Source organism: Haliotis rufescens, unplaced genomic scaffold (assembly GCF_023055435.1).
Source record: "Haliotis rufescens isolate VD_foot unplaced genomic scaffold, xgHalRufe1.0.p SCAF_38, whole genome shotgun sequence".
Lineage (NCBI taxonomy): Eukaryota > Metazoa > Mollusca > Gastropoda > Lepetellida > Haliotidae > Haliotis > Haliotis rufescens.
Genome location: NW_025964090.1, coordinates 2,610,094 through 2,636,714, shown reverse-complemented (window position 1 = coordinate 2,636,714; position 26,621 = coordinate 2,610,094). Strand labels below are relative to the sequence as shown.

Sequence of the window (26,621 nt, the reverse complement as noted above, 5' to 3'; positions counted from 1 at the left end):
TTGACTCAAGAGGTGACTTAATTGATCAGGTGGTCAGACGTGGTGACTTTCACATAGCTTCATCTAAGTCAAGATGCGTCCAGACAAATATATCCATTTTTCTTCCATGTCTTTAATGCATTTTATAGAAGTGAAGATGTGAGTTATCTCCCTTGGCAGGGTACTCTAGCAAGCTCCTCACAGCGATAGCCCGTTCGCGGAACTCTCTATACTATCGCTGCCACCAGTCAAAACTCCCCACTGTGAATAGGTGGCCACAACCATGCTTGGAGTTGAACTCACAACTGAATGACCGTTATGTTTACAAACAAGTGACGACTGTCGTGACGACTGTCATGACGCCAAATACACTTATCGCTGCTAAATTACTTTCTTCGTTTGTCAATTTGAATTTCTGTTTCATTTAAACTATCGTGTTATTGATATAGTAAGAATGTAAGGGAGAAGTTGGTTGATTTTTCCGTTAGTCTGCAATCTGATTAATAAAACAACAAAGTAAATTCATCTGGAAAACATGGTCAGTCGTAAACCTTTTCAAAATGAAATATGATGGCATTCCCAAAGACATAAACAAAAATATCAACGTTACTACGTTTGGGGTTAGAGGGCAAATTTCAAGATTCTTGTTATGGCCGCGCCCACACTGGTGGCAGCGATGTTACCGAGAGTGTAACGAAGGTGTCACGCGCTGGGAAGGAGCTTGGATACTTGAGCCCTGGACGTACGACTCTATACCAGACCTGTACTTGAGTACATGAATGCCCATCAGTGCCTTGTACAGCATAGTGAATGTCTGTGTCATCACTGGCTTCAGTGTCTTGCACTAGTTTCAGTGTCTTTCACTAGTTTGACTGGCCCAGACTTATACACGAGATAGCTGTATATATTGTTGAGTGTGGCGCGAAACAAGAAACAAACAATGAATTATCAAGTTGTAGTTTCTCAAGAATCATTCGGACTTTACTATTATTACTCTCCTTTCAGCATGTGTAGGGATTGTCTATGTAGTATATTAATGTTACCATTTGAATTTTTTTAACTGTTACTTCCAGTGAAGACACTTATGATTACACATTTACATTTCATAACATTAAAACTAAACATAAAACTATTGTTTATTGAACTGCTTGTTTCAAAGATAGATGTTGATGAAGACAAACACTTAGTCAAAAATCGTCTTTGCTGACAGGCTTGCTCATAGTTAGATTCACTCATCTTTTGTCACATATGTCCTAAACTGCAGGTATTAGAAACAAAAAAGCTACTTGTCAACCATTTGAAATTTTTATATCAATATTTCAAAGTTTTCCTTAACGTTAGAATTTTACATTTGCAATCTCATTAAAATCAGATCTTAGTTTTTGCTACCGCTAAACCAAGATCTGAGGACATCCAATTACGGGTCAGGCCAGAACGACCTTTCGCGAATTTTGACCGACCAATGAAATGACTGACAAGAAATCGACATTAGCCAATCAGAAGGCAGCTTTCTCGAGCTGGACGACACAACTTCGAAACATATTTTGACGTATTCTCGATTAAAATAATTAAAACTGATAAGAACATTCTGGAATGGCTTATAGATGGCCTGGATTGTATAGATATATTCATAAAACCTGTAACTGTCGTTCGGAATACCTCGTGTTAAAATATGCATGATTAGAAAACACATTCCAACTGTCACTTTCATGATCTGGTAAGCAACGCTCTGATTGATTGGATGAAAGGCCGTTCTGACGTGACCCTCAATGGGATGTCCTCAGATCTTTGTTTAGCGATAGCGAGAACTAAGTTCAGATTTTAATGAGATTGTTACATTTGCAGTGGGTCAGTGGGGGACTCTTATTAAACCATCTTGTTGAAATAAGGTTCTAAATGTAACAATATGCTCTGATTTCTTGCAGTGGTACGACCATGACACTCCAGAATCTCAAACCTTCCCTCTGAAATATGAAGAATCTCTCACACACTTCCAACGTCTCATGCTCCTGAGATGTTTCCGAATTGACCGTGTTTACCGAGCCGTGACAGAGTTTGTTACCAAGGTGATGGGCGAGAAATATGTGACTCCACCAATCATAAGCTTCGAGTCGATCTTCGAGCAGAGCACGCCAATGTCACCAATTGTGTTCATCTTGAGTCCAGGGTCGGATCCTGCAAGTGATTTGATGAAACTGGCAGAGAGGTTGGAGTTTGGTACCAACAAACTAAAGTTCTTGTCCATGGGTCAAGGTCAAGAGAAGGTGAGCATGTTGAATTTATTAACCCTTTAACAAATACAGTTTGTTGATAGTGAGGTAGGATTTATATAAACAATAACAAGCTACCTGGATTTGTGGAATATGTTTCACATATGAATGAATTCTGTAGTTCCTGAGCTTTGACAGATGGCCATGGTCTTTTTTGTAAATTGGATGTTGCGAAATGACTGTTCTGATCAGAGCATGTGGCCCAGTCGTCTTTGGCGCCACAACTCACTGTGCAGAGTTGTATCCCTTGGCACACCAGAAACATATAATTGTGGCTTCGAGTCCCAGTTTGCCCCGATTGTGTTTCTAGGTTTGTTATCAACATACACATGTTCGTGGGTTTCACCAAAGTGTTGGCGTCTGAGACCTGCATCACTTCGGGCTTTCATCCCATGTTAAACTCACACACCATAATATAACTCAAATACTGTTCAAGCTGCATCAAACCGATCTTCCCTAAGCAAGAGAGTTAACTGGCTTTAAAAGTCCAGTTTCCACCCTTGCCGAACTACCCTGGACTTACTGGGCTCGATCGTAGCGCCACCAGTGGCTATTACCAGTTATGTCCCCTCTAAGCCTCTCCCATGGACCAATGAGATTCCACCACTCGTATCACTTGCGTTTGCTTCACCCAAAATGATGGAGCCCAGTCAGGACGATCTGATCGATAATCAAGATCTATATTGTGATAAAACGGGTCTTACATCGCGAAATGCATCAAATCACGTGAGCACTTTGGTTAAAAACATGAAAAGATTTGGAAAATATCTGCTGACAACAAGTTGGCGGTGCACATGCTTTGCAAATCCTGCAATCGACCGAAATCTGCCCACCAGTTTACGAACCGGATTTCGATTTCGGTGCGCGATTTTGATTGGACGATGCATAGACTCGTTAGTCCAGCCAAAATGTAACTCCATAATACCAGCCTAGTTCGGCAAGGGTGGAAACTGGACTTTTATAGTGCCTCGGGAAGATGCATCAAACCCAACTCACTCACTATTTACAACAATACACAAGTATGATGTCACTGTGCAGTAGTTTTACAGACGATCAGGGCCACAGATGCTCCAGTTGTCAAAGGTGAATTGGTTCGAATCCCATAACGATCATGTTTGTCAGCATGTTCCTGGGTTTTATCAAAGTGATAAACATCTTAAGACCAGCATTACTTCGGGTTTTTCCCCACTATCAAGCTTATACATTGTGATGTATCTGAACTATTGTTTAAAGCAGCAACTAAACTAAACTCACACAAACAGTCAAAACAATATCCAATCAGTGAAGCAAACTTATTGATGGAATAACAGTGACAGTAATTCCTAAGATGTTTGTCTCTATGGGCTGTCTAGTCTTGGGTATGTCATCTTCCCGATGCAAGAGAGTTAACTGACTTTAAAAGTCCAGTTTCCACCCTTGCCGAACTAGGAATTCATGGGCTCGTTCGTAGCGCCACCAGTGGCTATTACCAGTTATGTCCCTTCTAAGCCTCTCCCATGGACCAATCAGATTCCACCTCTCGTATCATTTGCATTTGCTTCAAACAAAATGGCGGCGCCTGGTCAGGACGATCTGATTGATAATCAAGATCTATATTGTGATAAAACGGGTCTTACATCGTGAAATGCATCAAATCACGTGAGCACCTTGATTGACAAGAAAAGATTTGGAAAATATCTGTTGACAACGACTGAGTGGTGCACATGCTTTGCCAATCGACCGAAATCTGCACAACAGTTTACGAACCGGATTTCGATTTCGTTGCGTGAATTTGATTGGACTATGCATAGACTCGTTAGTCCAGCCAAAATGTAACTCCATAATACCAGCCTAGTTCGGCAAGGGTGGAAACTGGATTTTTATAATAGTCAGTTAACTCTCTTGCCTCGGGAAGATGTGGGTAGGTCAGCCTGACTGTCACTGATTATGCAGATGTTGATCAGATCAGATGAGATCAGATCTCTGAGAGAAGTTTAAGAAGAACCAAGGCATGTCAGATTCACTGATGTAAGCAGCTTGTTCTTTCAATACCTTTATATACAACTTGTTCAGGTGTTGGTGTCTGACCCTTATCCCTTTCTTTCCAGGTGGCCCTTCAGCTGTTAGAGACTGCTATTGCCCGTGGTCAGTGGCTGATGCTGCAGAACTGTCATCTGCTGGTCAAGTGGCTTCGTGACCTTGAGAAACAGCTTGAGAAACTGAACAAACCTCACCCGGATTTCCGTCTATGGTTGACCACTGAGCCGACACCAAGTTTCCCCATCGGTATACTGCAGAGGTCACTGAAGGTAGGTTGACTGCTAGGTACCAAGTTTCCCCATCGGTATACTGCAGAGGTCACTGAAGGTAGGTTGACGGCTGGGTACCAAGTTACCCCATCGGTATACTGCAGAGGTCACTGAAGGTAGGTTGACTGCTAGGTACCAAGTTTCCCCATCGGTATACTGCAGAGGTCACTGAAGGTAGGTTGACTGCTAGGTACCAAGTTTCCCCATCGGTATATATACTGCAGACGTCAGTCAAGGTATCAAGTTTACCCATCAATATAGTACCAAGTCACTGGAGGTAGCTTTGCTGCCAGGTACTAACTTTCCCGATATAGCTTGTAAATAATTGGCTAATTATAAAGGTTATTTTCCTTTGCTGGAAGTGACATAGAATATATTTACTGTTAAAGTGAATCATTTCTTGCAGGTTGTGACGGAGCCTCCAAATGGCCTGAAGCTGAACCTACGTAGTACTTATCACAAGATCCCAGCAGCATCGCTGACAGAGTGCTCCCACCCTGCCTTCCCTTCACTAGTCTTCGTACTGGGGTTCTTCCACGCTGTGGTGCAGGAGCGCAGGAAGTACGGCAAGATCGGATGGAATGTGTCGTACGACTTCAACGAGTCTGACTTCCGTGTGTGCATGCAGATTCTCAACACGTACCTAATGAAGGCCCAGGAACAGGGGGATTCCAAGATACCCTGGGCCAGCTTGAAGTACCTCATCGGGGAGGTGAGCAGGAATTATCTTACAGCGGGCCAGTAGTGCAGTAGTTGTAGAAACAAGTGCATTATTGGCTGGTTTATCTTGATCAAAGACAAATTTCATCTTTTCCAAACTGTTATTGTATTTTTCATCAATTAAGATTTGGTTTACAGAATCTAAAAGTTTACAGAATTTGAATGCTTTTCTTCCTATAACTGTCTATAATATTCTGACGAATGGTTGATGAATGTTTTCCCATCCTGTCACCAGGTGATGTATGGTGGCCGGGCTATTGACGACTTTGACCGCCGCGTGCTACGGACGTACATGGATGAATACATGGGTGACTTCATCTTCGATACGTTCCAGCCTTTCCATTTCTATGTAGGAGAGGGCGTCGACTACAGGATCCCTGAAGAAGGATCCAGGGATGTGTATGTTGGTGAGTTTCGGAAACACATGCACCACACAGGTTTTTGTGATGATTATGGGGGATGAATGTGCTTGATGGGTCAGGTGTGTAATGTATGATTGATAATGATTAATTGTGGTTGTTGTTGTTGTTGTTGTTGTTATTATTATCATGGTGATGGTTATGATGATGGTGAAGATGTCACTTCTCTTTCAAGGGGGCGGTCGGGTAGCCTAGTGGTTAAAGCGTTTGCTTGTCATGCCGAAGACCCAGGTTCGATTCCTGACATGGGTACATTTCTGGTGTCCCCCGCCGTGATATTGCTGGAATATTGCTAAAAGCGGCATAAAACCATACTCACTCACTCACTCACTCTCTTTCGAGGGGCTCAGTTAACACGCTAAAATTTGCTGTACAGATTTGTCTCCCTTAACCGATCTAGGATCAGCTGGGTGTTGATTGTAATCTCCGATTCGACCTGTTCATGATCCACGATTTATCAAAACCAGGCTGAGGCATGTTAGTTTCGGTCAACATGGCAGATATAGTAGTAAACTGGCATCACTATTAGCTTTCCTTCCACATGAGGCAAATATGCCATGACATAACTGCAATACTAATTATATAACTGACACGAATTCAATTTCTTCCAGACTATATTGAGTCCTTACCTCTTGCGAACACGCCAGAAGTGTTTGGCCTTCACCCCAATGCCGAGATCGGCTACTACACCCAGGCTGCCCGTGACATGTGGAGCCACCTGGTGGAGCTACAGCCACAGACAGGTGAGAAGGGAGATAACTCACTTGAATTGTCCATTTACCTTATTCCATAATCTACATAATACCTATGACAGGTCCATGATGGAGAGGCAGGGTTTGCCCATACTACCCTCCTTGTTCAAGCATATCATTTTTTTTTTAAATTTCACCAATAATAACGCAACTGCCAAACACAAATTGGTCCACAAAATATTTGCATTGATCGAGCATGTGTCATGATAAGTGCCTGCTTGCCGTAAAATTAGACTATGTTTGTCATGAGAGGTGACCAACGGGATCAAGTGGTCAGGTTCGCTGACTTGGTTGATGCATGTCATCATATCCCAATTGTGTAGATTGATGCTGATGATGTCAATCACTGGATTGTCTGTCTCGATTACTTACAGTCTGCCGTCATATAGCTGGAATATTGCTGAGTGCAGCATTAAACAACAAACAAACAATCATGTTAAGTGCATCACCTTTTAAAAAAACTGTATCCTCGCTTCATACCTTACAGACAACCACATTACGACCGATCCCTCCACATATAGCTTGTAAAACATGATTGTGATTTGAGAAAAGTGTTTTTAGGGGTAATAGAAATTTGATATCAAGAGCATTCATGTAAGGGTCTTGACTGCCATCTGATTTTGCTGTGAACTGTGATCATGATCCACAATTCATCAGAACCAGACCGATGCATGCCTGTTCACTCAACATGGTCATAAAGCTGCAGGGTGGTGGGGTAGCCTAGTGGTTAAAGCGTTTGCTCGTCACGCTGAAGGCCCGGGTTTGAATCCCAACAATGTGTGAAGTACAATGTGTGAAGCTAGTTTTTGGTGTCCCCCGCTGTGATATTGTTGGAATATTGCTAACAGCGGCGTAAAACCTCACTCACTCACGCACTCAGAAAGCTCACTCACTCACTTATAAAGCTGCATCACCCTGGGTTTACTTTCCATATAAGGCGAACGCCTCCATGGTCTAGTAGATAGAGCATCTGCACAGAGAGTGTTAGGTCGGTGATTGGATCCCTGGCCACGTCCTCCCAAAAGACATCATTATGGTATTGTTTTTTACTTGCCTGGCTCTCGGCATTAAGGGAATAATGGTCGGCTCCGAGTTGGTATGTCTGAGTGGGCATCCATGTCAAACTGCAGCTGGGTATCTCAGTGGACTAGCACTGCAAAACTGGCATAAGTCGGGGTTTATACAAGCAGCCACACACACATATGTTGCTATGTAAGCGCAATCATCTTGAACACAATGTTAAACCCCATTTCACCGCACCCCAAACGATAATGACATGTTTTATTGCACATACTATCACCCACAGTTACCTGTCATTGCGATGCAGCTGGAATAATGTCAAACTAATGTATGAAACTTCATTCACCTACACACACTTTAGTCTAGTGAAGCTGGGGAAAGGTCACCCAGTCACCCAAGGGACCAGTCATTTGGCTTTACAGAGTTTCAACCACTGTGCATATTATGCATGTTTTTAAACACTGTGTATTTCTGTCTGCAGGTGAAAGTGGGTCTGGGGTGAGTCGAGAAGAGTTCATCGACAAGATCGCCACTGATGTTCTCAACAGATTGCCACAAGAATTTGAACTGGACAAGATTCGTAAGAAGTTTGGACTGGATATCACTCCTACGACGGTGGTCTTACTACAAGAGTTGGAAAGATTCAACAAGCTCATCAACAGGATGAGGAGATCACTGGCCACACTCAAAAGGGTATTTCTTTTGCTTTAGAACTTAATGTTTTCAAAGTACCGGTAATCAGTTTCTTTAAGTTGAAATCCAAACCTAAAGATGAAGATGTGTGGTCAACCTAAGAGGTTTCAGCTCGGCAAGAGAAGACCCTGTTTGTTGTCCACACTTTGTAGTTGTGAAAGCATCTGAGGCACTGTGTTAACTTTATGGGGATAGGTCCCCAGATTCCCATGCATGTCATAAGATAAGTTTAAGATGAGAAATGGGTGGTCACTAGGGCTGGGACGAGTCCAAATTTACTACCCGGGTACCCACACCCCAATTACCTGACCCTACCCGGGTACCCGCTGTTGGTGTCAAGAGACAGGTACAAAATGTCCGATTGGGAATAGTTTGACAGTAGCCGTCGCAGAATGTATTTAGATAAACGTATATAACGGAGTGGTCATGCATACACCGAAGTTGACTGAAGTTTTAGCTTTGTTCAAACATATATAAGTCAGAAGGAACGTGTTCATAGTCATGAAGCAATGCGAACATTAGAGACTTAAAATTGTCATGTAACAATGTAGTTATATAGTGAATTTTTGTCATGAAACAATATACTAGTATCACGTGACTAACCACAGGTCCGGGTAGTCCTGTTGGTACCTGGGTCCTACTCAGTACCCACCCGAGTTACCCGTCCCAGCCCTAGAGGTCATGATATGTGACGGGGCTGATAGCATGCCACGGCAGCAGAAATGGTGTTTTATGCTGTAGTCAGCAATTTTCCAGCTACAACATTGTGGCCAGGCTAATGTTTCTTGGCTGACATCGGTGGGTGGCATCAGTAAGGAATCCTCCTGCTGTGGTAGGATGACACGTTATCAGCCAGGTCACATATGGCATAAAACAACATTCACTTACCCTGTTGTATGGTTGCAATACTGCTATGGTGTACCTACTTGCTCTTTAGATATTGGTTGGTTGGTTTGTTGTTTAATGCCACACTCAGCAATATTCCAGCTATATGACGGCAGTCTGTAAATAATCGGGTCTGGACCAGACAATCCAGTGATTGACAACATGAGCATCGATCCATGCATTGGGATTGATGACATGCATCAACCATGTCAGCGAGCCTGACCACCCGATCCCGTTAGTCACCTCTTACGACAAGCATAGTCGCCTTCTATGGGAAGCATTGACTTGGCTCAGACTTGATTATTTAGTGGCCACCATCATATAGCTGGAATATTGCTGAGTGCGGCATTAACAACAAACAAGCAAACTCTACATATGTGTTAGTATTTATCCTGACCGCCGCTGTGGTCTTATGGTATCTGCCCAGAGAGCGAAAGGTAGAGGGTTCGATCCACAGCCCCATCATATACCAAAACATGTTAAAACATGGTACTTGTTGTTACCCTGGCACACTTGAGGGGATAAAACTGTGGCATGGTATCTCAGTGGTCCAGCACAAGAACATCGGCATTAGTCTGGACGAGTACCAGCAGCCACACACAAATACATGCATGCACGTCACTATGTAAGTGCAATAATCTTGAACTCGATGTCGAAACCCTATTCACCTAACCCCACTTCACCTGGTATTTGTCCTCCAAAACATGTTTGATACCTGAAATCCTGCCTTTCTATACAGGCTCTTGCTGGTGAGGTGGGCATGAGCAGTGAGCTGGATGATGTCTCACGGTCACTGTTCAACGGTCAGATTCCATCCATTTGGCGTAGACTGGCCCCCGATACACTCAAGTCCCTTGCCAACTGGATGATCCACTTTGAGAAGAGATACAAGCAGTACAACGCATGGGTAAGTCTTTCTCCGCATGTGTAATGGATCTGTTACATATTGGACCTGTCACGCATGGCTGGAGAGGAGTATTTTTTTGTCTTAAGCACAAACTGTTCTGAACATAAACTGCCCTGAGTTCAGGGCTCTGTTCTACAAAGCGATCTTAGCACTACAAAGATTGTAAGCCTATGTTTAGCAGTGGAAACTAACATTTTTAGTCCACTAGTGAGTGAGTGAGTATGGATTTATGCCGCTTTAAGCAATATTCCAGCAATATCATGGCGGGGGACACCAGAAATGGGCTTCACACATTGTCCGCATGACGAGCGAACGCTTTAACCACTAGGCTACCCGACCGCCCCCAGTCCACTAGTCCTTATAATGATAACATATAGCAAAATCCTTAAAAATGTCAAATTTCTACTTATTATGATACCTTAACTATTGGGTACCTTGGCGTTGATGTTAAAGTATGGTAGTGATGGAAGTCTGTTATCAGCAAGTTTTATCCCAAATATGGGCTAGTGATTTTGCAGCACTTGTTGGTGTTGGTATTCCTTTGCGCAGTATCATGAATACTATTGAATAGATTTGACGATGTGTTATTGTGTCAAAACTCTGTTATAAGAATGGTGACATGGGGTCTTGTAGTGAGTGAGTGAGTTGGGTTTAACGCCGCTTTTAACAGTATTCCAGTCATATCACGGCGTGTCAGCTTAATGTGGGAGGAAAGCCCGAAGTGATGCAGGTCTCAGACGTTTACCACTTCGGTGAAACCAACGAGTACGGGTATGGTGCTGACAAACCTAGAAACATAATCGGGGCGAACCGGGATTCAAACCCACGATCATAGGTTTTTGGCGTGCCCAAGGGACACAACTCTGCACAGCGAATTGCGGCGCCTTAGACGACTGGGCCACTGCCCTCTGGGTCTTGTAAGTGGCACACAAGTAACTAATCAGCTGAAGCTGGTGGCGGAGAGTAGATGGATGGGGAATCATGTTTGGAAAGACTCCCAAGGGTTTCTTGTGCATTGGCACACATTATAAAACATGGTGTTTCTCTAAGCAAGTGAATGTTTATAACCTGTCTCTCAATACCCAGCAGTGAATGGGTGTTTGGTAGGTGAGATGTTAATGTGAATGCTTTTGTTGTGTACTCCTACTGGAGCTGAGAATGCAGTATGAACATACTCTGATCCATTGACAAGGTAATAATACACAATTGACACACAATTAGGCAAATCACATATTGTAACACAAGTTTTCTGTGTGGTATGCTAACAATACAAACAAGAGATATTAACCTATTCTGCACATATACTGGTGTCCTGCAATACACTTTTCAAATGATACATATTGCAATATGTTTTCTGTGTTTCTGTAAAACAATGTAACAATTTACATTGTAATTTGTATTGTTTAACCCGAATATCTGCCAAGAAACATAATCACAAATGATGTTCCCCTTCAAATTGATAATAAAAAACACTGGTAACGTTGAAGTGATTTTTCAATCATGCTGTTATCTCCCCTGTATTCATGACATTCAAATGTCGGCAAATAAAAATATTTACTTTAGTATGTGGAACATTATAATCTGCATGTACAATCAGTGTTACATCACTGTCAAACACTGAAGCTCCCAATATATCGCAATGCGTATCGCAGTACATCCTTAATCATTATTTTCAGTGGTCAACATTCATATTGGTAACACTGGTTTTCAATGAACTTATTAAATATACATAGTTGTTATTAGTGTTCTTAAAATGTACACAGGATAAATATTTGATTGTGAACGTCTGTTTGTGGCAGGTGAATGAAGGTGAGCCCTCTGTGATGTGGTTGTCCGGTCTGCACATACCGGAGTCCTATCTCACGGCCTTGGTGCAAGCGACATGTCGTAAGAACAGCTGGCCACTGGACAAGTCCACTCTGTACACCAGCGTCACACAGTACCAGGCCGCGGAGGATGTCACAGAACGGGCACATGCTGGTCAGTACACTGTGAACCCGTCAAGATCCGGGGTAGAATAGGTCTTCAGCAACCCATGCTTGCCGTAAAAGGTGACGATGCTTGTCGTAAAAGTCGACTAACTGGATCGGGTGGTCAGACTAGCTGACTTGGTTGATGCATGTCATCGTATCCCAATTGTGTGGATCGATGCTCATAATGTCAATCACTGGATTGTCTGATCCAGACCCGATTATTTAAGACCCCCGTCATAAAGCTGGAATATTGCTGAGTGTGGCGTTAAACAACAAATAAACAAACAAATAGTACACAGTGACATTTATAGACCCCAATTTTCAAACCCTTTAAATTATCAGATTGATCTGTAAGTGTATTTCTGCTTCAAAATGAAAATTATTACATGTTTTTCTTTGAACTATATCATTACCCTACCTAGAGTAGCCTAGCACTATTAAACTGGCATAGTCAGGACTAGTACAAGCAGTCACACAAATGTGCAAGCATGTCTCTATGTGAGAGAAACAATCTTGAATGTGATGTTAACCCTGATTTGATCTCTTCTCTTTGAGCCATAAAGCCTATACAATGCCATGAAAGTTCCATGTGTTGCTGTCGTCAGGTTGTTTCGTGTACGGCCTGTGTCTAGAGGGCGCTGCCTGGGACAAGGAAAACACCTGTCTCATCCGTCAGAAACCCAAACAGCTCATTCAGGAACTACCAGTTCTCAAGATCATCCCCATCGAAGCTCATCGGCTCAAACTCCAGGTGAGTAGGTGACTTTGAGATAACTGGTATCAAACATGTGAAATTGAATTCCAGGTCTGTGATTGGCTACACCATGGTGATGACCTGAGGTCAGATTTTGAGAGACTACTTTCCTGACTGTAATTCATTGATGTTTCTCATGAGAGTGAGTTGTGTTTAACGCTGCTTTTAACATCATTACAGTTATATCGTGGCATGTTAGCTTATTGTGGGAGGAGAGCCAGAAGTGATGCAGGTCTCAGACGTTTACCACTTCAGCGAAACCCACGAGCACGGGTATGGTGCTGACAAACCTAGAAACATGATCGGGGCGAACCAGATTTCGAACCCACAATCATAGGTTTTTGGCGTGCCCAAGGGATGCAACTCTGGACAGCAAATCACGGCGCCTTGGACGACGGGGCCACCTGTGGCCCCGATGTTTCTCATGCTTTAGTCAGAGTCACCTATGTCTCTGAACAGTTTATGCTTTTAGAGTGTTCATAGATGTTCTATCATCTTATCTAGTTTGCATTATCATCATTGTCTTGATAATCCACATATCGTGGAAACATTTTGTGAAGGTGCTCACTAGGTATCAGTAGTAAGAGAAAGATGGTGTTATGTATTAATGCACCAATGAAATCATGAGAATGGACAAAATGTGCATCGATTTGATGCTGAAATTGTGTGATTTTCAGGGGCTTGTTAAATACATTTTGAATCAACTAAGATAAATAACATCTGACAGACACTCGTGTAGTAATCTCTATAAGTCTGTGAGTTCCTGGTTTGGAAAGTGTTGTCAGGGTAGTTTTTAAAGGATTTTAAAACCATGATAGCACTGACAAAAACTGAAAACAGTTTCTCCTAATTAAAGTGAGCAAGCTGTTTTGAAAAGGGTGATCGTGTAGTTTCGCTTAGTTTTCTTCACAATTGTCTTACATGTAATATTACATTTAAAACATCGAAAAGAAGTTTCAAACATTGATTCAGATATAAATAAATACCTGGTAGTCTTTAAAAAGGAAAAAAAGGATAAAAATGCAATGCTGTGTTGCCATGTAACATTGAGATAAACCTGTTTTGTTTTGCAGAACACATTCCGTACGCCTGTGTATGTGACCTCACAGAGGAGGAATGCCATGGGTGTCGGGCTGGTCTTCGAGGCCGACCTCGCCACATCAGAACACACCAGCCACTGGGTGCTGCAAGGAGCTTGTCTCATTCTCAACACAGATTAGATCACAACATGTTCGTCTTATAAGACTCCACCGCTTTAAGCTTTCCATAGAACCCAAATCCCAATCATTAGAACCAAATAACTGTCAGTTCAGGTGATTGTATAGAAGTGTTTTTTCATTCAAACAGAATGTTTAATCAATTTCTTATTTTGAAATGATTCATGGTCGATCATTGTCCAAAATGGAGAACTCTTTCAATTAGAAGTCTACAGGGTCATTAAAAAAGTTTATGCACATAAAATGTCCAAAGCCTGGCAAGAGATTATTTTCACTGAAGTCATCAGTATTAAATGTTACATTGTCTATATATAATGATATAAGTATTAAGTGACTGTTGTTTATGATGCTAATTGGTGTCATAGTGCTCTTAAATGTCAATTTCATTTGACCTGTTGTTGTGTTCAATATTGTACATAGCTTTAACAGTGAAGCAATATTGTATATTTCTTGTTAGTGAACTGTTGTGTTATTTGTATTGATAATGTATGTTCTAACAATGTCATTTATTGATGTCACGACGGAGATATATGCATGAAACTCCATTCCGATTAAATCATAACAGTAATTCACAAAAATACAAATATTTCATCCAGTGTCTACAAAGTGTGTATATTTATTTGTGTACTTTTGTGCGTAGAGCTTTAGCTGTGATATGTTATATTTATTTATATCCATTGAAAGTATTTCTATCAAAGCATTCATTTATCATGTTTATCCTGAACTTGCCATGCAATATGTTGAAACATTCCGTCCAAATATGGTACCAAGATTTATGGTAAACACTATTCTATGAAAGTTCTAAAAGGGTTTGTATTATTGGGTATGGGTTTGGAGAGTTTTTTCCACCCATCAAAACCTTCTCAAATCAGTATTTACTGTCTTCAGATGATCTCAGTTGGTATTGTGACAATGAACTGTACTTAAATTCAATGGTCAATTCCCTTAATTCAGAATTATAAGAACTCACATTGTGCCAAACATATAAATTCATTTGTCATGAAGTACACCTTGTGGGATTTTTTTGTTGATATTGAAACAGTTTATATGTTTTTTTGTTTTTTTTGTTATTCATCTCACACAAAACTGTGTTTTATTTTGTATGAAAAAGAAGAAAACCTAAAAAAGAATGAATGAAAATGAATTAATAAAATATTATCTGTTTAGTGTTGTGATAATCATGGGGACACGGGTGGCCCCGCCAACATTCACTGTGGATTTTGCGACCCAAGATTTCTCTTCATCATAAGCCTTGGCAATATCAGGTCTGTGTTCACTGGCTTCACCAAAGTGGTCAATGTCTAAGATCTGTGCCTTTTGAGGACTGACCGCCTCCGTGCATCTGCCCGAAGAGCTGAAGGTTGGGGGTTCGAACCCGTCCTTGTCATTCCAAAAGACGATAAAAATGACTCTGCCTGGCGCTCGGCATTAAGGGACTAATAAGGACTGGTCGGCTTGGAGTCAGTATACTGTGTTAGTGGGGTATTCACTGGGGCATGCTATCTCCATGGGCTAGCAACCATAAAATTAGGCGGGACTAGTACAAGCAGCCACACACAGACACACATACATGGATGTCGCTAAATAAGTGCAATAATCTTGAAAGCTACGTTAAACCCCATTTCACCTCACCTCAAATCCAGACAAGGGTAAATATGAAACTGAATAGAATGAAAATATATGTATCCATTCTCTGTCAACAACGGTTCATTTCGAGGCGTCAATAGCAGTAATCCGGTCGTTGTTGTAATTAACTGTGAGTAACGTGATCTGCCGTTCAGTTCACACACGATAAAAAGATGACATATATCCCAGCTATACAAGGGGCAGTGGGGTAGCCTGGTGGTTAAAGCGTTCACTCATCACACAGAAGACCCAGGTTCGATTCTCCACATGGGTACAGTGTGTGAAGCCCATTTCTGGTGTCCCCCTGCATGATTTTGCTGGAATATTGCTAAAAAAGGAGGCGTAAAACCATACTCACTCACTCATCTACAAAGAACACTTTTTATAACCAGATAGTTAGACTAACAGTAAGTCTCTGAAATCTTATATTACACAATATCCTTCTTGACTCTAAAAATAAATAAAAAATTCCCTATGCTGATTGGAATAGAGCTGGGGTTGGCTAGACTTGCTTTTGTATGCATTTCTAGTTTTTATTTTTTTCATAAAATAAATATATTCCACGGTCATGGTGCAGAATAGAGCTAGCAAGGGCTGGCTAGACTTGCTTTTGTTTGCGAGTCTAGATTTATTATTTTTCCCATAAAATAAATATATTCCACGGTCATGGTGCAGAATAGAGCTACCAAGGGCTGGCTAGACTTGCTTTTGTTTGCAAGTCTAGATTTATTATTTTTCCATAAAATAAATCTATTCCACGGTCATGGTGCAGGACTACCAGCTAGTGTATCAGTGCTTCTGTGCCAGTGAGTCCCAACAATGTGTATCTGTGCTTGTATTGTCAATCACTGATGTGTGTGTTTGTTGTCTAACCCTGCACAAAGCAATATTCCAGCTATTTGAAGGCGAATCAAATCTGGACCAGGCAATCCAGTGATGGATACTGTGAACAACGATCCAGCCGTTGGGGTATGTTGACACACCGTCAACAGAGTCACAGAACCTGAGCACCCGATCAATTAAGTCGCCTTTTGTTTGTTTGTGTCTGTTTGTTTGTTGTTTAACGCCACACTCAGCAATATTCCAGCTATATGATGGCGGTCTGTAAATAATCTGGACCAGACAATCCAGTGATTGACATCATGAGCATCGATCCATGCATTTGGGATACGGTGACATGCATCAACCAAGTCAGCGAGCCTGACCATCCAATCCCGTTAGTCGCCTCTTTACGGCCAGCATGGGTTGCTGAAGATCTATTTTACCCAGCATTTTCACGGGTCTGTCGCCTCTTATGACAAGCATAGGCTGCTAGGGACCAGTTCTAACTTAAATCCCTATGGGGGTCAATCATAGGTTGACAAATAAGATGATCATATTTACAGCTGCTGGTATAATACGGACTGCTGCGTAAAACAACATTCACTCACATATATAATTGAACCCATGAATCCAGTTTTACACATTTAATACAAATATCAGACTTCATCTGTGCATCAACTTCCATACAGTACTGTATCATGCATGGAGAAGTATGAGACAGCTTGATATCTCTTAACCCTTGGACTGTGTGACAATGGTCGTACTGGAAGCTGGACATTTTTTATCAGTTTCAGTGGATAATCTAGAATGGGTATTCTCTTGGACTGACAATTTATATTTAAAATAATATTAATTAATAATTATTTGAGGGATTTTTCACCGAGATATAGATTGAAAATTCACGTTAATTAGGAAAGTATGGCATATTAAGGATGGCGGCATTAGTGCAACATGCACAGGTCATGTTAAAAACCATAAGACTGGTCATGCAAAAGATAACAAAAATATAAATCTTACTTAATGAACTGTTCTACATCACTAAATGTCACTCTTCAAATTAATTCAGCAGACTAAGAGTTAATATGTTCAAGAGAAATACCACATTGTTCGACCTGGTACATCTCAACGACAGATGTTATATTACTTCGATTTCCCTAACTGAAGTGATGCGATTTTATAGCTTTTCACTGGCATGTATTGTACTCTTACAGAGCTGCCATAGACATAGATGCTGCTGATGTGACAAACAAATTTAACATGAGTATGAAAATGACAAGCCTTCACCACTGATACTATGGTTCATCGTAAGTTGATTAAAATGAAGATTTTGCAGTCAATATTTTGCCCAATCCAGCTGTTTATTTCCATTAGTGCGTGATCCCTACAAGGCTGCAAATGTGGTCCCGCCATACCCGACCTCAAGTCGTTCCATGTTGGTAAATTTGATGTAGTTTCTGAAAATAACCAAAACCAGAAATCAGAATACTACTCATCTGTTGATCTGTGTGGCAACTGACCACCCTAATACTGACCTTGGTCACTAGTGAAGATGACCAGGAAACCAGTACCAAATCCATTCTTATGTGACCTTTGACCAACTTACTATTGACCCTTTGGGTGGTAAGTGTTTTACATAACAAATCTTTGTTAGCCTGGACATGCCTTTTTACATCTTCCCGGGGCAAGAGAGTTAACTGACTCTAAAAGTCCAGTTTCCACCCTTGCCGAACTAGGCTAGTATTATGGAGTTACATTTTGGCTGGACTAACGAGTCTATGCATAGTCCAATCAAAATCGCGCACCGAAATTGAAATCCGGTTCGTAAACTGTCGTCCAGATTTCTGTCAATTGCAGGATTTGCAAAGCGTGTGCACCGCCAACTCGTTGTAAGCAGATATTTTCCAAATCTTTTCATGTTTTTAATCAAGGTGCTCACGTGATTTGATGCATTGCGCGATGTAAGACCCATTTTATCACAATACAGATCTTAATTATTGATAACGTTGCCTTGACTGGGCGCCGCCATTTGGTTTGAAGCAAATGCAAGTGATACGAGAGATGGCATCTGATTTGTCCATTGGAGCGGTAGTGGTGGCACTACGATCGAGCCCAGTAATTCCAGCCTACTTCAGCAAGGGTGGAAACAGGACTTTTGAAGTCAGTTAACTCTCTTGCCTCGGGAAGATATAAACCTTACCTACAACCAACAAACCTATACAATTACCAACAGGATAACAGATCAAACATCTTCGATTATACAGGGTACTTTATACAGGGTACTTTATCCTCTTTCTATTAGGATAAACACCCTGTACTCATTTGTCAACAAGGTTTCATATTAATTTCCTGTTACAATAACTCATGATAAATTTTTCAGCATGTCAAGTATTGCAAGGTATCGTATTGCAACCTTACAAGACTATCAAGATATCTATTGTATAGCCAATAAGTGTATCGTTATATGCTCAAGCCTTAAGCAGTGGCCACGTGTTGTCTTGATTTACCACAAGCATAAAGTACGGAATCTATTCTCCCCCAGAACTCCACCAACATGACCAATACTTCAGCAATTCAATGCTATTTCTAACCTTTTAGGGTCAATACCAAGCTTTTGTTGCAGGAATTCTGAAATTTCTTTGGACATCTGAATGTTTTCCTCTTTCCCCATGTGTCCGATACTCTGCAGCTCGGAGTTGGCACATGGATCAGTCGTACCCCCGTGGCTCATCATCTGATCTGGATGAATCCTCACCGTCACATACTGAAATATAGCAAAATACTTAGTCAGGGTGCATGACTTGAGTAAATGATTTATTGAGTTGTGTGAACAATTGAGTCAGCTGAGCAAATGGTTGTGGAGGTTGGGTGAATGATTGAGTAAGCTGAGTGAATGAGTATTGAGTGATTGATTAAGATGATTAAAACAATGAGTAGGTTGAGCAAATAATTAAGTAGATTTGGTGAATGATTGAATAAGCTGAGTGAATGATTGTGTTAATGATTGAGTAAGTTAAGTGAATGATTGAGTAGGTTGAGCAAATAATTAAGTAGATTTGGTGAATGATTGAATAAGCTGAGTGAATGATTGTGTTAATGATTGAGTAAGTTAAGTGAATGATTGAGTAGGTTGAGCAAATAATTGAGTAGATTTGGTGAATGATTGAGTAAGCTGAGTGAATGAATGTGTTAATGATTGAGTAAGTTAAGTGAATGATTGAGTAGGTTCAGTGAATAATTAAGTCAAGTGTTTGAGTGAGCTGGGTTAATCACCGCTTTGAAGCGTGTCAGCTTAATGTGGGGCAAAAGCCCGAAGTGATGCAGGTCTTAGACGTTTATAACTTTGGTGAAACCTACGCGCAAGGGTATGGTTCTGACAAACCTAGAAACATAATCGGCATTTGGGGCGAGCCAGGATTTAAACCGACAATCATAGGTTCCTGGTGTGCCCAATGGACGCAACTCTGCACAGCGAATTGTGGTGCCATAGACGACTGTGCCACCCATGCCCCGATTAAGTCAAGTGTATGATTTAGTGTAGCAATCAAACCACCTCATTTGAAGGTTTGAATTTACTGTCGACACCTGGCTCCCTTATCTTATTAAGAGGTGAAGGATTTCTTAATGACCAGTGGTAATCTTTCACCACTGGTAGAAATGTTTGCCGGGTCCTGGAATGCGTATTTGCATAAAATATGCAAACAATATAACCATTTCCCAAAATACTTTTTAGCTCAAATGTGTACAAATATGCATGAAAAACCGAATAGGGGACTAACAATGTGCATTTTAGCCTATTTAGTCTTTTTATTTTCAGTTTGTATTCCTGTATTTCTTTACGGCTCTTTTCTGCTGATTGAATAAACGCATCATGTATACACAAACAGATGCAAATTCACCTGAAACTGCATCCGAAGCAGAATTATTATTTAAAAAGGCCTACCGTTACTTGTTGGTTCATAAATACCCAACTAATGTAGCAGTAACAATATACTGAACACCCAAAGTGAGTGAGTGATTTGGGTTTAACGCCGCTTTTAACAATATTCCAGTTATATTCCGGCGTGTCAGCTTAATATGGGAGGAAAGCCCGAAGTGATGCAGGTCTCAGACGTTTACCACTTCGGTGAAACCCACGAGCACGGTTATGGTGCTGACAAACCTATAAACATAATCGCGTCAAACCGGGATTCGAATCCACAATCATAGGTTTCTGGCGTGCCCAAGGGATGCAACTCTGCACAGCGAATCCAGCACCTTAAAACGACTGGGCCACCCGTGCCCCGAACACCCAAAGAGAACTGTCAATACCCGATGTGAATGATAATGGGAGGAAATACCCAGTGGTTCCAAACATTATCTGGATCACTGGTACACTATTGGAAGCTTTATGGTCGTACCATATTTTCTCCATTAAACGCCTGAACATATATTTCTTTCAGGCACTCTTTATCCCCATCGTTTAATCGAGAAACAATGATCGACTAACCATGTGCTCAGACACATCTTCGTAGTTCTCTAAATTGCTTTTGTTTAGCGGGGTTTAGTGTCGAACGCACGTAGTAGTCAAAATACAATACGGAGAGAATTCTGTCCATAAAAGCTGCCTTTTGTTTAATAGAGGCCCGGGGTTTCTTGATTTCATGTACCCTCTTCCCAGGTGTTTAATCAAGGAAATACGGTAGCCTACATCCATCCAGGCTATTTAACAAATTGTTATCAGAGGTCACTACTGATAACATGTACGTAGCGTCCTACTTCCAACATACTTGAGATACAAGATAGACCCCAGTAGGGCTGGGACGAGTCCAAATTTACTACCCGGTTACCTGATCCCCTATTACCCGACCCTACCCGGGTCTCAAGAGTAGGGAACAAAATGTCTGATTGGTAATTGTTTTACCGCAGCCCTGGCCAAAACTATTCAGATACATGTATCAAACAATCAGATTATGCGTTCACTGAAGTTGACTGAAGCTTTATCTTTACTCAAACATTTACAAGTCAAAAGGAATGTGTGCATCATCAGAAAATAATGCGAACATTAGCGACTTGTAGTGTAACCACTGCGCTATAGTAAGTTTTTGTCATTAAACAATATATCACATGAATAACCATGGGTCTGGGTAGTCCTGTGGGTACCCGGGTCCTACTCAGGACCCGACCGACCCGAGTACCCGAGTCACCCATCCAAGCCCCAGACCCCAGCTATCTGGCACAGTCACATCTCGTGGAGTCTGTTTCCCACACCCTAAAGAAACAAATTCAAAAAGGTGTCCAACTCAATTCTAGAATGATTTGGCAAGTCTAGATTGCCTCATAATACATGTACATGCAAATTAATATTTTCCTGGGGTCCATTTGGATTTTAGTTTTTAATTTTGTAGATGTAATCTTTAAAAAAGATAACCATATAATCTTGGTCTAAATGTAAGTCTACATCTAGTGTTAAAGCTATTCTTCAGCCTACGTGACATGAAGCGTGTTATGTGTTGTAGTTTTACATGAATGCTTTTGCTTCTCAGGCGCCATCAGTCCGTCAAACCCTGTTAGGACTAAACCATGAAAAACTAGTGGGAAAAATATTCTGTTTTTTTCAGTGTTTCTTTTAATACTGGTAATACACATCTTTTTTTACAGTTAGAATTATCAGAACATACTTTGCTGGTAGATGTCTCATGCAATTTTTCTAAATCTGAATTTATAATTATGTTTGTCATTAAGCAGAAAAAAACAACATTATCCTTTCATACAATCATGGTGAGCACGGTCCTTGCGATCTCAAATTACCCACCCTCCATTTATATTAACACTGTACCGACCAACCAAAAGTCGAGATAAGGAAACAAGGCATCTGTAAGGGAGGACTAGCCACTGCCAGTTTTAACGGACATGAAGACATTCTTTCCATCAAAAATATTTTTTAGGGCTTTCTTTTGCGTGTCAGTCAATTTTTCAAATTTAAATTTCTTGCCAAGAACTCTTCGTACTCGTACTTTTTGGGTTGAGTCCCGTCCGAGGATTCAAACCCACACTGCCAGAGTGAGGCACCTAATCGCCAGCACACGAAGTCAGCGATCTAACCCACTCAGCCACCGAGGCTTCCACAAAAATGGAAGTCTGACAACTGGTAGTCTAGATCACGTACGTTGTGTACCCCTCTGAGAAGTGTATATTGGCACAGCTCCCATGGCTGAAAGCTATGAACACACAATGCAGTGTGGGTTTGAATCCCGGATGAGAATCTATACTTTAATGAGAAAGTGTTATCCCAAATACCATATTCGACGTAATAAGTGCCCAGGGCGCTCTCAAAATTAGAAATAGGGAGCTCTTATTAGAACATAATTTTGGTGAAAGATCGTAAATTTTGTGGTTTATGCTGACAGCCTGAAATGATACCAAAGAAAAGTCTGTTTGTATTATACACGACAGATATATTTTTCCAGAATTTAATTGCCTGTAATTAAGGGTGCATATAACACGATTGCGTATTACACACGAATAAATAAGTCTTGTGTACATTGATCAATCGGAAGGGTGCTAATTGGGATTGTTCACTAGCCAATATATTAGCAAATATCTCTGTAGGCGCTTATTACAGCGAGGCGCCTACGTCGAATACGGTATAACATTTGTAAGTTTTGACCACTTTCAAAATGGCATTGTGTGTTCAGGATGAATAATACTTTCCACCACACACACAGAGACAAGACACGTATTCCGAGTCACACACAGGCAGAGACAGACATGTACAGACACACATACTTTCTTGCTGAAGCATGACCGTTTTAACCAGCTTGATTTGTTGTGACACCCATTATGAAATGTTCATCAGTTATTACCATGTCATTGTCAATGTGAGTTTTAGAGACGGGTTCATAATGTTTTTCTAGTGTCCAACATGTCCTGATATTATAAATCTTGACGTCTGGTTAATTACAAAAAATAAGTTTCCCTCCTTAGATTGGATAATACATCGTAATATTCTGAAAAACTATTCAACATACTAATATAAAGAGCATTGACTAATCACAACATATATTGTGGTTTGGAAAATAATGTTCTTCTTGTGCGTGATGGCTTGAACTTACAGTTTCCGGTTTCCGTATAGCTTTGGCGATGACATTTGAGGTTTCCAACAAAAAACCCTTTGGGATGGCACTTGCTGGCAGATTCGTGAACAGAAGAAAACACGGCATGGCTACACTGACTCCGAGACACAAGCTTTTCTGCTGACACACGCCGCTGTCCTCGCTTGATAAATCGAGAGCCTCGTCGTCGATCTTATGAAGCGCGTTGTTCAAAAGGTTCTAGCTACCTCGCACTGCACTGCACGACAATATGCGCACCCACAATATTAAAATGTAACAGGTCGACACATCAAACGAATCTGCATGAAGTACCTGTCGTTATGTGTTCTTCGAACTTTGACAAAACAAAAATGTATTGTCTAGCACATCTGGTAAAGTCAATAACAAGAAAAAGATTGCATTGATTAATTAATAAAAGTTGTTGATAATACTTACCAGAGATCGTATACACTTTATGGCTAGTGAGTGAGTGAGTATGGTTTTACGCCGCTTTTAGCAATATTCCAGCAATATCACGCCGGGGGACACCAGACATGGGCTGCACACATTGTACCCATGTCGGGAATCGAACCCGGGTTTTTGGGGTGACGAGCTAACGCCTTATAACCACTATAGGCTACCCGACCGCCCCTCTTACAGACCCTGATACAAATGTATAAAAAACAGCCCATGCAAGATATAATGTTTGGCAAGTCTAGATTACTGCAGTATCTGAAAATAAAGAAATTCCCTGGGCTCCTTTTTATTATATGTTTTAAGATAATTGAACAACTGTTGTTTTTTCTGTACGATATGTACATTTCAGGGATTAGATGTGAGTCTAGGTATATGGCCTATGACTGTACATAATTATATCAATCACATCAGCGCCAGCATGATGCTATTATTATACTACTTGATATGTTATTGAAAAAGGTTTTAAGCACAGCGTAAATCTCGGAACATTCCTTTCATTTTTTACTTCAGTGTACTCATTGGTAAGTTAGTTTTAATGATACTTCACCATCACATGAGACAGTCTAAATCGTTATTTAGAAGTGATGGACATTCTATATTGCATGAAGATATGTATCTCGCAGTTTAGATGTTATATTTTCTGTATAAGTGTGGACCTTGTGCGACACCGTTCCATTCCTCATGATGACCGATTCTGCGATTTCTCTTCTCCTAAACGTCAATGTATTGAGGATGAATACCATGTTATGTTTATTTGTGAACGCTATGCCTCTATAAGAAGAAAGCCCCCCTCGCCATATTACACTGAATAGCCATCTCTGATGAAATTCACACGGCTAATACAAACCGGTGATAATCTTGTCCTTCATAATATGGTGTGTTCCCAGCAAAAGCCTACAAATTCAGAAACACCGAATATTTAAAAGAAAAATCAAGAATGAAACTGTTATATATTTCACTCCATCATGCGTGATTATCAGCCCTTATCTTATACGTGCATATACGTATCGATGATACGAGGCATTTTGATGTGCCATCGCGCCAACATAGATACGGTCGTATCACAGGAGTTTTATAACTGGATTCGTATTTACACCCAGCTAGGGCGGTCTGAAATGGCTTGTCAAAGCATTTTGAAAGGGTGATATTGCTCGTCATGCCTAGGGCCCGGGTTCGATTCCCTATATGAGTACAATGTGTGAAGTCCATTCTGGTGTTCCCAGCGTGATATTGCTGGAATATTCACTCACTCACCGAAAGGGCGCTCAATATCAGCCCTGGTGGTAGGAAATGGGAGTTACGTCCCTTGGTGCGTCGTCTGCTCGGCAATCTGATTAAAATCAGATCTTGGTTCTCGATACACGAAACAAAGATTTGAGGATAACTCTGATAAAATGTCCCACAAATTGTTCTGAGTTATCGTCAGATCTTACGAGATGCTCTTGTTATTTGTGGTGGAGACTATAACGCAAGTCGGATTTTGTAGAAGATGGCATTATTAAATATAGCGAAGGGCTGGGGCAATTAACTCAAGCTGGGATTTTATGTGCGATTGTTTTAATTTAAATCGTTTCTCAGAGGACTCTTGCTCCGAAGTTGTTGGCTCCAACGCATCAGTGACCAAAGTCCTGCCCGATGCAATTCCCTATTTGACTTGTACCATATGTTTCCGTGTTTTTTTTCAGGTGATCAGGTTACTTGCCTTTGCATGTGTTTGTGACCGGTGCCACCGGCGGGCAGGATACGTTTACCTTTTCGATATGCATCCGTCACCACTCATCCCTTTCCGTAACCCGCAAGAAGACTCGTCCCCCTATCGATGAATGTTATGTGCGAAAATACGACAAACCAATCAGAATGCGCGTATGACTTCAAGTACTTCGGTCAAAGAATCCCCCAGGAATAATTTTATATTTTACGTATGTCTTGCATTTAAAAATATACGCAAAATACAGTTAGATGTGTTCAAACATGCTGTATATTACAGTAAGTCCCGATGTGTACAAAAAACATCTGGAATATATATGATATATGGGGGGAAATATTCGTGAATCATGACGCAACAAGTTAGCTATATGCCCGTTGCAATTCTTAGAATTCAAACGTTTCAACACAGACCAGTTCTTGTTATTCTCCATATATTGCTATTTGTCTTCAAACTATTCATTCCTTTTATGCCTGAATACAGCATTATATTTGTTTCTTATGTAGTTGTAATCCTTCAACGTGTGACTATCCTTACACTTTTTAAACCTATACAATGTTCTACATCTTTTACTTTTCAACTGATCACATTCAGTATCAAACAATTCATTGTTGTACTGTCAAGTCCCGTTACTCCGACATCGTTGGTTGCATATGATTATGTCGGATTAACGCGTATGTCGAATAAACGAACGTTCGTGATCCAAAATCGGATAACTACACGATAGATAACGATCGATACAAACACGTAATAAAAAATATAAATGAAATATTTACTTTTTCCAGCTGCCTCCGGGTTTTTTGCCGCGGGACATAATGCATCTGTAATAAACTCTATACTTTTTTTGTCATTAAATATCATATCCAACCCATGAAGATCCGGGGTAGAATTGGTCTTCAGCAACCCATACATGCCGTAAAAGGCGACTCTTCTTGTATGAGGCAACTAAGGGTGATCGGGTGGTCAGGCTCGCTGACTTGGTTGATGCATGTCATCGTATCCCAACTGCGTGGATCCATGCTCCAAGTTTTCTTCGTTAGTTTG

At 41.0% G+C, this 26,621-nt stretch overlaps 2 protein-coding genes across 3 annotated transcripts in view; one reads left to right on the top strand and one right to left on the bottom strand.

Moving 5' to 3' along the window:
- The window catches only part of LOC124117822 (dynein axonemal heavy chain 10-like), a 104,150-nt gene extending 89,142 nt beyond the window's left edge, over positions 1-15,008 (top strand). For both annotated transcript variants that reach the window (XM_046479850.2, XM_046479849.2), the window contains 10 exons: positions 1,905-2,243; positions 4,337-4,537; positions 4,944-5,249; positions 5,493-5,664; positions 6,288-6,419; positions 7,930-8,141; positions 9,766-9,933; positions 11,733-11,913; positions 12,512-12,657; positions 13,734-15,008. In XM_046479850.2, the coding sequence (XP_046335806.2) occupies positions 1,905-2,243; positions 4,337-4,537; positions 4,944-5,249; positions 5,493-5,664; positions 6,288-6,419; positions 7,930-8,141; positions 9,766-9,933; positions 11,733-11,913; positions 12,512-12,657; positions 13,734-13,880 (2,004 nt within the window). In that variant the 3' untranslated portion in view covers positions 13,881-15,008. The remainder of the gene's footprint in view (positions 1-1,904; positions 2,244-4,336; positions 4,538-4,943; positions 5,250-5,492; positions 5,665-6,287; positions 6,420-7,929; positions 8,142-9,765; positions 9,934-11,732; positions 11,914-12,511; positions 12,658-13,733) is intronic.
- A 1,946-nt stretch (positions 15,009-16,954) lies between these two features.
- Positions 16,955-23,653, bottom strand: LOC124117827 (macrophage migration inhibitory factor-like). Its single transcript, XM_046479855.2, has 3 exons — positions 23,417-23,653; positions 18,914-19,086; positions 16,955-17,779 (listed from the first exon to the last, which is right to left on the bottom strand). Exons 1-3 carry the CDS (start codon positions 23,522-23,524, stop codon positions 17,707-17,709), a joined length of 354 nt encoding a protein of 117 aa, XP_046335811.2. The 5' UTR covers positions 23,525-23,653; the 3' UTR covers positions 16,955-17,706.
- Between the last annotated feature and the right edge of the window lie 2,968 nt (positions 23,654-26,621).